General features: G+C 38.7%; 1 protein-coding gene across 2 annotated transcripts; it reads right to left on the reverse strand.

Annotated features, from left to right (window-relative positions):
* Positions 1–5780: 5780 nt before the first annotated feature.
* tac1 (tachykinin precursor 1) lies at positions 5781–14583 on the reverse strand. 2 transcript variants are annotated; one of them, XM_088319153.1, is made up of 5 exons: positions 14210–14583; positions 13447–13549; positions 13341–13364; positions 11768–11824; positions 5781–5956 (listed from the first exon to the last, which is right to left on the reverse strand). In XM_088319153.1, exons 1-5 carry the CDS (start codon positions 14318–14320, stop codon positions 5910–5912), a joined length of 342 nt encoding a protein of 113 aa, XP_088175279.1. In that variant the 5' UTR covers positions 14321–14583; the 3' UTR covers positions 5781–5909. The 2 variants fall into 2 exon arrangements, with proteins under 2 accessions (XP_088175279.1, XP_088175280.1); XM_088319154.1 differs by lacking the exon at positions 13341–13364.
* Between the last annotated feature and the right edge of the window lie 807 nt (positions 14584–15390).

Here is a 15390-nt window from a genome sequence, read left to right on the forward strand (position 1 = left end):
ATCTCCCACCAGGGGCAACCCAGTCAATATTATAGCCCACACAACATAGTTGAATATCAGAAATCAGAATCAGGATCAGAAATCAGAATCAGAAATCCCTTTATTGACACTGTACAATGACAATAAAGGGATTTCTGATTCTGATTTCTGATATTTAACTATATTATGTGGGCTATAATATTGAAATGAATGAAAAATCGTTATTGCGTGTTTACTTTACCAGCTACAGTATGGTAGAGAATTTTGCATTTTCCTTTCAATGTGTCAAAATCATTATGATCAATAAATTAGATCAATTAATTCATTAATCCCCAATTGATTATTATTATTATTTTTAAAATAACCAAAAAGTAATTTAAACTTGAGTAAACTAAGTTACTCTACGAAGACAATAGTGTGAAGGAACCTATTACTTTCACACGCAAGTAATATGTAATACGTTACATTTTGGAAGTAACTTGCCCAACACTGGTCACAAACTGTTGCTCCTGACCTCAACAACTTGACGTCCTGAAAAAAATGTTCAATCGCCAATTTAAGGGCACTACAAAACTGCATCATAGCACTGACACTGTATTTATATGGCGCCTGTTGCCAGTTTCTAGTGGCGGCTCCAGTTCTAGCAGTGCTTAAGTGCTGGTAAATGCTGTCAAATGACTTTTCATAGGCAGTAGCCTTAAATGACTCTGCACACTTTGATGCTGACAGCCTGCACAGTTGCCGTTCCAACTGAGCACCCTTTAACAAACCAGGCTTACTCAAGAGTGTTTGTTGTTTTAGCTGGCAAAATAACCATTGTGGTTCTGTTGTCACTTCGTCTCATAGACCAAAAACTATGGGGAGGAGATTTGTCTAAAATCTCACTGTTTCTAAAGGGGAAAATACTGCGTTGCTCTGCACAGTTTCAATTGAAGTATAACATGTCGGACGTTCATTATTAAGTGAATGGTCGACGGGCTGTCACTTGTATAGCCCTTTTCTACCTTTGGTACGTGAAACGCTTTACACTGTTACCTCAATTGCCAACTGATGACGCAGCATCAGGAGCAACTGAGGATTCAGTATCTTCCTCAAGGGCACTTCAACATGGTCACAATGGCCTGCTAAAGAGCACCCAAAAAATGTCAAAAGAACTTACCAGAACATCTGAACTTAATTTGCGGATAATCAGAGGCACTTTAGATGGTGGCAGTGTGTGCTCATTCTCATTTAAAACAAATCTAAATATGAATGGTTAATGTTTTACACTGACACATCTTCAGTAATTAGAGGATGAGCAGCCATGTTGTCTCAACGGTTTACCTTGTGAAAATATTTTGTTTTTCTTTCTAATTGAGCTGTATATGTTATAGGTCATTTTTATGGTGGAAATTTCTTTTTTTTAAAAAAATTTTTAAATAATTTTTTATATCACCAAAACAAGCATTTGAACTGCACTTTTTATCCACAAAGCCTGTATCTTTACAGTATTGAAACTGAAAATTGTGATACTCAAAAACTGGCGTGTCAAACAAATTTTTTGTGGACCGTCCACATCGTAATTATGTTTTCCCTTAGAGGGCCATTCTGACTGTGAACCCATATAAATGTATGATGATCTTACATCATCACATACGCTCAACAAATTGATGGAAAGCCAGATTTGAAGTCAGAAGCCAGTAAATAATTGTTTGTTCAGCAATTCTTAAATTAATTTTAAAAGGGCAGGATTGGTAACAAATAAATGGCAATATATAATTTAGAAATGTTGTTAAAAGTCAATAAATGTGCTAGCAACAGCAAGTTGACGTACATGATTTGCCCTTTGCGGGCCGTATAAAAAGAGGTTGCGGGCCAGATTTGGCCCCCAGGGCCTTGAGTTTGAGACCAGTGCTCAAAACATGTATTTGAAATGACAGAAGAGTGACACTCCTTCCAACAGCCAGTTGGTGCCTCCAGTCCATTCAATAGTGTTTTGATTATTTTAATTTGTTAAAAAAAATGGTATCAATTGAATATACATTTGTGCATCAGGTGACTACTTTTTTCAGTGGCAGTCGTCCGACTGGAGTGAGCTAAACTGTAGGTACCACGTTTGCTTGTTCAACTACATGAAGCGGAGTAGACGGGAGCAGGAAGGATGGTGAGAAGGTGGATTTATATGTTTTGGTCTAACAATTGCCCCCTCACAGCTGAATCCGCAGGGCAGCCATCTTACGTTGCCCAGGTTACTGACGACTTCTGTTGTTTTATTTATCTGAAAACACTTTCATCAGTGCGTGTTTATATCAGGATCCCCGTATGAAATAATGAGAGACGCGCAAAGCATAACAATCAATGTTTGCTTCGACCATTGAGAATATATTTTCTCATTATCGTGATTCGTGACTTACACAGGTTGAGTTTATATTTTGCATTTAATTTTTTTTTTCTGATGAGCTTTATTTTCATTTCATTGCTCATGGTTTTGACGACATGATGCAGACCAATCTTTGAGTAGAACTCATAGATGGACCTTAGAAGAGAAAATGGAGAATTGCATTCTTGCCGTTAAAATGCGCTTGTAGCGCTGCTCCCAGATGTTGGTACAATCGTATATATATATATATATATATATATATATATATATATGTATATATATGTGTGTATATGTATATATATGTGTGTATATATATATATATATATATATATATATATATATATATATATATATATATAAAATATACAAACGTTATTATTATTATTAATAATTCAGGTCAAACAACTTTATTTATTTTACTGAATACACTTAAGCTTTAAAAGCATTTAATAATTATAATAAATACAATATAATTGACACTCACTTCTAGAATTTTACATAGCTGGAACCAGCTATGTACTGCTGTGTTAATAAAGTTAGAAATCTCTTAATCTAATAAAGATCATTTCAATTTTATTTCCAGCGGAACTTCCTGAATCTAACAACATTTTTTTCCGTGATGCTGGATGATTTCCCTGCAACTCTTCATTAATTTTCAACTTTTTTTTCTGGGGCAAGATGCCTGTTTGTCAGTGAATTACAGGCCATAGACAATGAGTCACATTCACACTAATGAGCAATTTTAATCTTCAATTAACTCACCGTGCATGTTTATTCCTTTTCCCCCCTTCTTTATTACTCCATCGAGCATGCATGCTTATTATTGTGATTTCTAGCAATGTAGCTCCTCATATATTACAATGAACCGGTGTACTCTGTCATTGTAAAATGCAACATCATTAGTAGCCGGATTTACATGCAGACATTTGCCATCCCAGCTGAAGGCATTCTGATTGAAGATCTCATGTAAACTGTTTACATGTGACATGATTGATTTAAAACTGTGCTTAAATGTGCCACTCCATTTAATCAGAAAAGCCATTTTACAGACGTGTGACATCCGCAGATCAATGTAAACCTCACATGATTTATGTTCGTGTTTGTTCCAAGAAGACAGATGTAGAGTTATGCTCATAACTTTACTAACATCTTGTTTTATATCCATACACGTCCACATGCAGGCGCGGGTATCATAGGATAAACATTTCCGGTACTGCAGGAACACAACGTTCATAGAACACTGCGATATTCCACAGTGGCGGGCGGTCAAGGCCTTCTCATCTGGCCTAACATAATGAAGAAATCGTGATCTTATTCTTCACATTGTTGTTATATCTTAGTACAGAATTTTTAGGTTAGAGTTTTATCCAATCAGAATTCAGATAGCTTGTGTTGCCAGGCAGATTTCATAATGACAGTAGCACCCACTATTTGTCCGAAGCCTTCATATACAATCGTGCGGGCATCTGTTCTGTTTCTCAATGGGGCTTTTACCGTTGATAGACAGTTACGATAGACAATCAGATCACGAGTTGGCTACAGTGAGCCTTCTCACTGGCCTTACGCTGAAAGTGATGAACGCGTCTTGTGATTGGATACTCACTCATGAGGGGGCAGCGCTATGCGGAATCAACACACCCGAAAGTCGTAACAGGCTACCGTTCGAAAATCTTAAATATTTTCCCGCTTTTTTTTAACCACAATGGCCGAAGGAGGGAAAAGTGTAGATTTGGTTGCAGATACACTTGCAATGCCATTTTCAAGTCGGACTTTTCAAGAGAAGCTAGTTCATCCAACACTCACTCAGTAGTGCGTAAGTGTGTTTCTGTTCATTATTTCTCCAGCCGTGGTGTCCTAAATGATAGTATTATGAGGGGGATTTATTCAAGTTGGACTAAGTAGGACTTCACTGAAGGCCTGTGTGAAATGCACAGCTGGCCACTGGTATTCCATGACCATTTATCAATGCTTCATTGAAGTCTTAATGATCTTTTTTTTTTAAATACAGAGTCAACCAAAATAATGTCAGTTACGCACATCAGTGAATTGAAGTCCTTTCGTAAGTAAAATATTCGGCTTCTCACCCAATTCTAATCTGAATACAAGGCTCCATGTAAATCCGGTTTTTGTTGCCATATATTAGCCATTATGTATCGCAACTTTTGGATTTGAATGGATTATATCCATGTTTGTCCGCATTATTTCTGGGTGTTACATAATCATGATTTGCTTCGTTTACATTCAGAGCAGTAGTAGTGCGATAAATAAAACCTTCTATAAAACCCGATGCTTGCTCCTTCCTGATGCATTATATCTGTTTTTGCATTATCTCTGCGTGTTAAATATTCATGATTTGCTTTGTTCACATTCATTGCAGTGGTTGTGCTACAAATAAAACCTTCTATAAAACCACAATGCTTGCATTTGATGATCAGCTCATCAGCAAGCTCTGAAGTATCCTGCTCATTGCTCATTTAAATCAGGTGTGTTGCAGCCGGGAGAGATGGAAAACATGCAGGAAGACGGCAACCCAACCCCAGGACTGGATTTTGACACCTGTGATTTAACGAATGCACTCCGAATATTGTAGGCGGTACTAAGGTGTGTCAATAGAAAATTTAAAATACATGTTTTGTGTCAATTATGATTCTTAAATCTTTATTTTGGTGTTTCATTATTTGTTTTTATGCTATTCAGTTTGCTGCTGTGTAATAATTTTAGTTGAGATGTGACCATGAATGAGGTGTTGACAAATGATTTACACCTCATCATTGTTTGAATCTCTCTCTAAATCGCAGTAAGCTAGTTCTGCTGCTTCAAATGATAAAAGTGCAACTGTTGCTAACTACATTGTGGGCGCCACAATAAGGGCGATTATTTTTATGAATAAGTGGAATGACGGAAGGGTGGCCAGGTCGTGGACGGAGGACGCGGGGCGGTAATATAGGGTAATGTGTCCATCTGTTTTAAGCTATTTTGGTTTAGGTTAATTCCTGGTTAATTTTTTTTTCCATTCCTTGTTTTTTTTTTCCCTTTCTTTTCATACGTGCTTCCTTGATTAAGTAGGTTACTACATGATTGATCAAATTGCCTCTTTGGGGACCATACTTCAGCACACACAATGACTTCATTTGATTAATGTGTAGTTATGAACAGGTACAATTACGGCACGCTAACGTGAGCCGCATAAATTGATATATTGATAAATTTATATCTAAAAGTTTAAAATAACTTATATTTGAAGAGCTATTTTGCTAATCAATGAATTTTGAGGAGCAAAGTACACATTTTTAATTAATTTTTTAAATCCCAATTTTTCACCATGCAATGTCAATGGCTCAAGCAACACTTTTTTTTTTTTTTAAGATGTGAGGATTCTGCCGATAGCACAGATACATCTGCACAGGAACACGACTGATCAAGTGTAACAACCACTACTAAAACATTTAAACAGAATTATTTTATTTGACAAACAGCAATGAACATCTCCAAAATAAAACAAATATAGAGGGCTCCTGTCACAAATGAGTAATGCCAAGATGAGAAGCAGGCAGGTGAGGAGTTGACGGTTTTAGCGGCGCTTGTCGTACGTCTGTATTGTGCTCCATTCGTAGGAATCTGCAGGAGACATTTAATTAATAGGGAGTCTCAACACAGCTTGTTCAACTTGAAGGACGACCTTAATAGTACAGTGACATTTCCAACAAGCATTACAGTTTGTTAAATCGTTTTTCTTTTCCAATATGAAAAGGAACCACAGAGGTCATCGCTTCATTGAGTTAGGCCTGGCACAGGCGAAGATAATAGGGCTGTTTTATTTTTCCTGATTTTACTCCTTCCCAAACAAGGAGAACAAACGGCAGATTTATTCATGTTTTACAAGATTCGCCTGTATGCTACGCTCCATTCAGACTGTTCCCGCGGACCCGTGCAAGAGTCTGCGGTCACACTTCCCATAAAGACTGTTTCACCACTGCCTGGACAATTCGGGGGTGCACAATCGACACTCGTTGGACACGGACACTCGCTCGACACGCATACATGACAAAACACGCACCAGCATACTACCGCTTGGTTGGACACGTCATATGGAGCAAACCAATCAATTCCGTATCGTGCCTTAAATGGCGATCGGTGGCGGAAGAGGAGGTCACCTGACTTTGGGACTGAACCATTTTAGCCAATTAACGTATTATTTTGTAGTAATTTGACAGCTGTTATATGAAGACTTTTTTTGTAACTTGCCTTTATTATTTATGTGAATTTTGGTTCCTGTTTGGTTAACAGAGATTGAAATTGGACTATTAATACGATTATTATCATTATTATAAATACCAATATCTTAAATGGTTTGCCCGGAGGGAGGGGCTAAGGATATTTAAGGAGTCCAAATTCATTTGAAGAAGGCTGAGCCTAGTAACGTTGTGGGTGACTAGCTGCTGCAGACCGTAGCCAAACTGAGCTAAGTAGAAGCCAGTGTTGAATTTTCAATTGTAAAAATTTTCTCTTTCTTTTTGGTTGCTTTATTTTATGTTATTTTGTCACTTGAGTCTGCAATGTAAATATCTTTTCACCTATTGGGTAATTTTTGTAGTAATTAAAACTCACTGAACTTAATTTTTTATTTACTGTGCCATCATTTTAAAATTTTCAACGAACGAACCCGTGACACAACCACAGTGGTACACCTTTTAAACACCTTTCTCATTGAGTGGCAGGGTTCGTCCAAGGTCGCAAATTTTCATAAAGAGTTTTAGTAGTTATTCATGTATCAAGGAAATTTTGAACATGTTCAAAATGGCGACCGTTTGGAGAACATTTGCAACCTGAAAGGAACCCTGAAGAGGATGCTCCATTCACTGTCTCCACAAACACTCGCAATTGTTCGGTACTCAGTGGGAGAGGGGCTTTAGCATTTATCTTGGCATACATACTAAAAATGAGTCGAACCATTCTCATTTGGGGGAGAATCATGCATGTTTGTTTGTTTTATTTAAAATTTCGCATACCCCCTGGAGTTCCTTCAAGTACCCCCAGGGGTACACGTACCCCCATTTGAGTACCCCTGGTCTATAATATGCCATGAGTAAAGTCCAAGGTGGTACATTTTGTTTTAAAGTAGAATATCTGCTCAACTTAATATTATTGTTGTACTTCGTAGCTTGTTAAATTGCCTCCTGTTTGCGTAGTGGGAAGATGCTAGTTTTTCAGCTCCTGTTTTGTATGCATTCTTTCAGTTGATACCTGCTTTGTTTTTCTCTCTCTGACTTCTCCTGGATACTTATTAGATCGGTGTAGATGTAATACGTTTTCATTACCTCCTCACAATAACATGAGCACAACCTGCTGATCACCACAAGACTGCTATTAGCTATAAGGCTAGAAGCAAGATGTCTCCCGTCTCCACGGACGACTGGCATAAACTCCTTAAGAAGATGCCAATCCTGGAGGAAAAAATGTACTGCCTCGAAGTGCTTGTGAAGGTGAGTGGGAAATCTGTAAATTAGCCCGTGCTACCAGTGTCCGCAAACGGTGTGCACGAGCATGCTAAAAGACAGCTAGCTCCATCCACCAGCCCTCCTCGGAATTTGTATCATAGCAAGAGTGAAAGGTATGAAATTGGACCATGCTCATTCAGAATGCTGCAGCTCGGGTTCTGACCAGAACATAGAGACTAGAACATATGACTCCAGTCCTATAGGCATTGCTCCTAATAAGATGGAGAATAGATTTTAAAATTCTGCTACTAGTCTATATATCACTGAATGGTTTGAGTCCTGAATACATGAAAGAAATGGTGATTGAATATAAACCCAGTAGGGTTTTCTCCAGTTACTCCGGTTTCCTCCCACGTGGTAGGTTAATTGAACACTATAAATTGTCTTTGTATGCCCTGCAATTGACTGGTAACCAGTTTAGGGTGTACCCGCCTACTGCCCAAAGACAGTTGGGATGGGCTCCAGCAAGCCTGCGACCCTCGTGAGGAAAAGTGGATCAGAAAGTGGATGGATGGTTGAATTCAAAATAAAAAAATAAATAAATAATAATAATAAGAAGAAGAAGAAGAAGAAGTTAACCTCTACTTTGCGGTTTTTGACTTTTCACATGGAGTTCCCCAATAACAGTGAAAAAGTAGGGATTACTGTTTTGGTAATCTAATGCCATTAATATTTTTACAAATTGTACTGTAATATCATAGAATTTAGTTAGAATATTGGTTAAAATGAAAAAACATTTGGATAGATTACTGAACAAAAAGGAATGGTAGTTAGTGATAGTATATGATAAAAACATGTCGTTGAAACGACCCAGAACTGCAGTTAATTTGACGCAACAATTAGGTAAAATATTTCACTGTTCAGTTGAATCGACAAACCCCCTGCTGGGTCAATTTAACTTAATTTGGGATGCTCGTATAACAACCCAGTGGCTGGATCAAAATAATTCATTCTAAATGATGGCTCATGCTTCTTGGTGCTGTAATTTGCATAAATCCTGCCCGTATTTCCCTTTCAATGGGCATCCTTTCAAAAGAATCTCAGCCATTGTTGAAGGTTTTTAAGACACAACTGTTGCGCCCAAAACATCCATCACTTTCTTCATCTTTATCGTATTTTAATAATTTTCGAATTATCAGAAAACTTTCTGAAAGTGAAAGAAAATGAAAGCACCATGAATAATTATGATTTCAATCATTTTGTACTTAGCACCACAGGTGGCATCCTGACTAGATCCCCGTGAACCCCTCCCGATGACTGAGCTTCTCATCTCTCTCTTCTTATCTTGAAGAAAAAGCCTTGACATCCTGCTGAGTAAATTCATTTCAGCCACTTGTATCCTGGATCTTATTCTTTCAGTCACGAACCACCGTAAATGAGGAAAGGAATGTAGATCAATCTGTAAATCGAGATCTTTGCCTAATGACTAAGCTCTCTCTTCACCACTGCGAACAGATACAGAGTCCGCATCACTACAGACGCTGCAACGATGTGCCTGGCAATCTCCCGCTCCATCATCCTCTCACAAGACCCCAAGATACTTGAACTCCTCCACCTGACCTGGAGAGGGCACTCCACCCTTTTCCAACAGAGAACCATGGTCTCAGATTTGGAAGTGCTGATTTTCATCCTAAACGCTTCGCACTTGGCTCCAAACCGCTCCAGTAATCATGATTTGAAGGAGCCAATAGTACCATATCATCTACAAAATGCAGAGACAGAGATCTTTTTCAGTAGGGGGACCGGAGGTTGTATCCCAACTACAGAGGGATGATACTCCCAAGCGTCCCTGGTAAGGTCTATTCAGGAGTGCTGGACGGGAGGTTCTATTGGGACGTCGATTCAGATTCAGAAGGAGCAGTGATGTTTTCTTCCCGTCCGTGGAACAGTGAACCAGCTCTATACCCTAGGCAGGGTATTTGAGTGTGAATGGCAGTTCACTCAACCTATCCACATGTGCTTTGTGGACTTTGAGAATGCATTCTACCGTATACCCTGGGGGATCTTGTGGAGGGTGCGCCAGGAGTATGGTGTATCAGACGATCTACTACAGATGTACTGGCCCTGATTTTTATGTGATGTTGTCGAGGCGTGTGGACCAACACCACAACATCCAGAGCCTTTCGGAACTCCGTGTGGATCACATCCACCCCCACTGAGAAGGTTTTCTACCTCTTTAACCCCAGAGATATGAGGGTCCCCCTCAGAATCCAGAGACTCCTCCTCCTCTAAAAAAGTCAGTGGAATTGAGGAGGTCTTTCAATTATTCTCCCCGCCACCTCACCACATCCCGAGTCGAGTTCAGCAGAGCCCCATCTCCACTAATGGTACATTGCTTCCTCCTCCTGAAATGCCGGGTGTTAGACCAGAATTTCCTCAAAGTCGTCCGGAAGCTGTTTCCATTGGCCTCAACTCCTCCCGTTTTTGCCTCGGCAACTGCAAAAGCTTAGCTAAGCTCTGCTTAGCCACCCGGTACCCATCAGCTGCCTCTGGAGTCCCACTTGCCAAAAAGGCCTGATAGGACTCTTTCTTCAGCTTTACGGCATCCCTTACATCGTAGTCCACTAGCGGATTAAGGGATTTACGCCATGACTGGCACCAACCACCTTCCGGCCACAACTCCAATCAGCCACCTCAATAATAGAGGCGCGTAACATTACAAATCAGATTCAATGTCCCCTGCCTTCCCCGGGTGAAGCTCTGCTAGAGGTAGGAGTTGAAACGCTCTCTGAGATTGGGTTCTGACGCTCCCAGCAAACCATCACAATGCGCTTGGGTCTGCCAGCTCGCATTGGCATCTTTCCCCACCATTGCCTTCAACTCACCATCAGGTGGTGACCAATTGACAGCTCCGCCCCTCTCTTCACCCGAGCGTCCAAAAGATGCGGCTGAAAATCTGATGACACGACCACAAAGTCAATCATCAATCTGGTGCATCCTGGTGCCAACTGGACATATGGACACCTTTATGTTTGAACATTTTCATTATGGTTAATTTGTGAGGAGCACTGAAGTCCAATAACAGAACACCACTCCAAGTCCCGAAGCAAAACGAGGGAGTCTCTTTCCAGCACACCCTCCAAGGACTTGGTTGCCATGGGTGACAAGTTCACTCCTAGGACACACAAACCCCTCAGCTAAGGTAAGGTGACACGTCATGGAGCGCAAGTTATTCTCATTAAAAATCAATATTGATTTTTATAAATGACTTTTGTTTCAAAATGTTGTGAAATTGGGTAAATAGGATTTTTTTATTTTTTTTTAGGGAAAGTTGATCCTTCATCACTTGTGGGTACGCTTGGTTCAGAGGTTCTGAATTTTTTCGCAGAATGCACACAAATTCAAATACAAATATACTGATGAATGAATGATCACAGATTTGTGCATCAAATGTGCATATGAATCTCCATTCAACCATCCATTATCCAAACCGCTTGTCCTCACGAGGGATGTGAGGATGGTGGAGCCTAGCCCAGCTGTTTTTGGGCAGTAGGCGGAGTACACTCTGGACTGGTTTCTGGCCAATCGTTGGGCACAGATAGACAAACAACCATTCACACTCAGAATCATACCTAAGGAAAATTTCGAGTATTCAATAGACCTACCATGCAGGTTTTTGGAATGTGGGGGCGGCAACCTGGAGAAAACCCACACAGGCAACACGGAAAGGGTAAAAGGCCGGGTCTGGAATCAAACCCACAACCTCTACATTGTGAGACAGACGTGCTAACCAGTCATTCACCGTTCGCATACAAATCTTTGAACTACAAATTTGTGTGCACACGGGACGTGAATGAGGTGTTTAAAAAATTGTTTTAGTTCGGGTTTAGTCATTTCACTGATTAGCCGGTCTGCTACAGCGCTCTCACTTCCTTGTTATAGAATACATGCACCCAATTAGCTAAGTAACCCATGTGACCATGTAATTTACCTGGATCTTCTTGGTTTCTTTTCCCCATCAACCCAACAAAAGAGTTGACTTTATGCCCTTTAAAAAAAAAAAGACACAGTAAGAAAGAACAATACACACATGAGACTTTGTATAGTTTAGTGCTTTAAAAATCATTTTAACTTTTCTATTGGATTAATTGAAATACTTGGAAAATCTTAGCTGTGACTCAAGAAAAGGAATAAAAATAACAATATATCTATAGATTTATTTGACTTGGACACACTTTGACGTTTTTTTTTTTACTTCTGTAGATTATTCTAAAAAAAAAATTATCACAGTAATGATAAACCATTATATTTGTTTAACCAATACCATTACCTATTTACATAGTTATGCTGTTTTACAGTGAGTCACTCAAATAAGCAAATATTATTTGCCTTAGAAAATGCGACATTACTGACTTCATTGATATACTCTACACTGGATAATTATAATTCCTTCAGTCCATTGGAGCAAGAAAATTTCACTCTCATGTCTTTGGAGCACTGGTCTTGGTACATTCACTAATCTTAATGAGTGATTCACTGGGAAAAAAAACGAAAAAAAAAAAAACAGACTCGCTCCAAACTATGCTAATTAATGTGGGGGTGACTAATTTTGACAAAAACACTGGGACAAATCCTCGCCTTCTCATTTGTTTTTTCTCTGCACAACTCTATCTCTTTTTCTCTTTGTCACGCATTCACCATGACTGAAATAGTCAAATGAATGCATTCAAGCATAATAAGAGAATAAGGTGAGGCAGATGAAAATTTTGGTCACTGTCAATCAATTCAAGCTTGTGAAGTGATCAACTGTCATGAATATAATTGTGAACAAAAAAAAAAAACTGATGGTCAAATATTTTCTATTTTTATTTGTCCAAAAATATTCATGATTAATAATTAGTAAATTACTTGCAAAATATTTCCCATTTCACTGTTACTATTTTACATGATATTTTCACTGTTATTGAATATTTTTTAAAATTCCCTCTATTCTGGGATGTAAGAAGGCTTATTTTACTAAGTTCGAAAATGTCAAACTTTAAAAATAGGACGAGGAGCAAATGTGCACCATCGACAGAAAAGCAATGATCTCCACATGCAATTAGACCACTCTGACCTCATCCACTTATGGAGCATATTTCAATCTGCAGTTGTATTTTTGGATTGGTAAAATTATTGAAAGAAGCGAAAAAAAATAATAGGCTCAGAAATAGTGTTGTTGTTAAAAACAAACAAAATTTCACAGCTGCAACAGATGGATTAAAATTGTCGGCTGACTGGCTCATTCGTGAGTCCGCTAACGACCCGTTTGATATTATGCGCGTGCTACTATAAACAACTTTGATAAGACTTTTCAACAATCCATATGTGGAATATCACTTCAGAGACGCAGTGGATGGAAAAAAAAACCTCAATACTGTAATTCGGGTTTTGAAATAGGTTAAATGGCTGCGCTGTGTAAATATTTGACCCTGGTCTTTGACAATCTGCCACTGGAGGAAATGACATATTTTTTGCTTTTATTTTAATATTTTCAATTTCTTTTCTACTTCTTACTTACTTACTTTTCCGTGGAATCTCTGTCTTTGCTTTGGTAGAAAAGAGGGAAAGGTGTATGAGTGTCAGATTGCAATCAGAACTAAAAGAATCAGTCTACTTAAAATTCGTTACCCATTGAGCGCCTCCCCATCAGGCCAATAAACTGATGTGGCCGTGGCTTTCTTGTCTGCCTCAAAAGTATTTCTCTGAAGGGGTCATTGGACATCCACTTGTCCTATATGGAGGGCAGAGGTATAGGGTGGCTAATTGATTCATATTTTAAAGAAACAGTAAAGCAGAATACATCATAAAATCCAATATCATTCGGTACATTATTGATTTGGGGAATATTAATAATGATGATAATAATAATAAGAATTCAAATCTATCGCCACAGAATGCATTAGTGAGATGAGAAAGGGGGCTCAAATGTCTTGTAACAATTTATAGTTGGCTCATTCATTAGAAGAATGGCCTCAACTTGGCATCGCTCCAATTCACAATGTCAAAAACACGACGTGCAATTCATATCAATAGAGACAAGCAAGGCTGCAGTACCGACTATAAACGCTTCCCTATAGGCTCTAGTTGTCATTACTTCTTATTCTCTCTTTTTCTTTGATTTGGGGATACATTTTCATTTCGTAAATGTGCACATTTCATTTCTTGTTGTTGAGGAGCAAATAAATACAACGGGACCCCCGTTGACTTCTATCTTAACATACAATTCCTGTGAAGTATCCTTAACTATATCTATTTTCTAGTCATAGCATTTTAGACACGTGCTGAAGTCCACTTTATTTATTTATTTATTTTCTATATATGTGTTTCTTATATGACTTCATTACAGTTACGGTGCAATAAGTAAATGAAGCAAACGTATATGGAAAACTACCTGAATGTGGTTCGTCCAGTAGTCATCGATTTCTTGCAGGTCGTTCTCTTCGCACAAAACTTGAGTTGCGGCGATGAAAAGCATAAAAAGTGGGAAAAGACGCAAGCTCATGATTGGCGATGTTCGTCTGGCAACCGACTGTAATCTAGAATTTAGTGGCACTATGTGGCTACGAAGGAGGAGGAGAAAAAAAAGATTGAAAGATGAAGCCGCGATGTCACTACGTGGACTGCGTCTTCCTCAGTGGTCCATGATGAGACTTCACACTTTCGTCGCGCCGAACCTCGGGGGAATGTGTCTCCTGTTTGCTGCGCCCTCTCCGCAAATATTCGCCTTCTTTATAGCCTCGGCACTGTTTAGTAATTCTGTTGCAGTTGTCAGAATTACTTGCGACCAGTCACGACGAAGCCACGTGTTCGCTTTGGCTGTCAGTCAAGCCAATTATGCGGACGAGATTTCATTGCCTTTTGCATCATGACAAACTAATTTTCGGGAAAAGAAAACACATACATGCATGAAACACTAACTGTGATAGTGTATATCAAACGTCCATGTCGCATTTTTTGTTCCTTTTTTTCTGGAGTCATGTATAGGTTTTTAGTTGGTATTAATATTCTGTTGCTTTGTCTTGACAGATTTTTAAAACGTTATTTTAATCGAGTTGATTTTAATATTTTCCACATTTTGTATCACTTCCTTATGCCTGCTTTGTCCCTCCTCATCAGTTTGTGTCATGATTTTTCATCCGCCCTGCTTGTCTCCATCAAACAACTCTCCTTCCACGTCTCTGACTCTGTCCTCTGAGCTCATCCTATTTGCACTTATTTCTAGTCGGTTTATCTATTTATTTTTTCTCTTGATGTCTAAAGTGGTTTTATAGTGAACCTTTCCAAGATTCATGCCTGTTATTTCTGCCTGGCATTCAGCATTGGGATTCCTCTTTATCAACATTTACCTCTTCTTCCACCATCCAAATCAATTTAGCACGCTGTAAAAAAAATGGGGAGTGATATTTACTTGAAAAAAAAAAATCTACTAAAGTTTTTTCACAAAGACATACATTTTCAGTACATTTTACAAGATGAATTTTTGAGTATATTTCCCTAGTTTATTGAATTAACTTTACCACATTGTGCTCCTTAGAATATGAAATGTGTGTACCAAAACATTAAGTGGGTTCA

This window comes from Idiotropiscis lumnitzeri, chromosome 16 (genome assembly GCF_059441095.1).
Source record: "Idiotropiscis lumnitzeri isolate Australia: NSW breed Sydney's pygmy pipehorse chromosome 16, RoL_Ilum_1.0, whole genome shotgun sequence".
NCBI lineage: Eukaryota > Metazoa > Chordata > Actinopteri > Syngnathiformes > Syngnathidae > Idiotropiscis > Idiotropiscis lumnitzeri.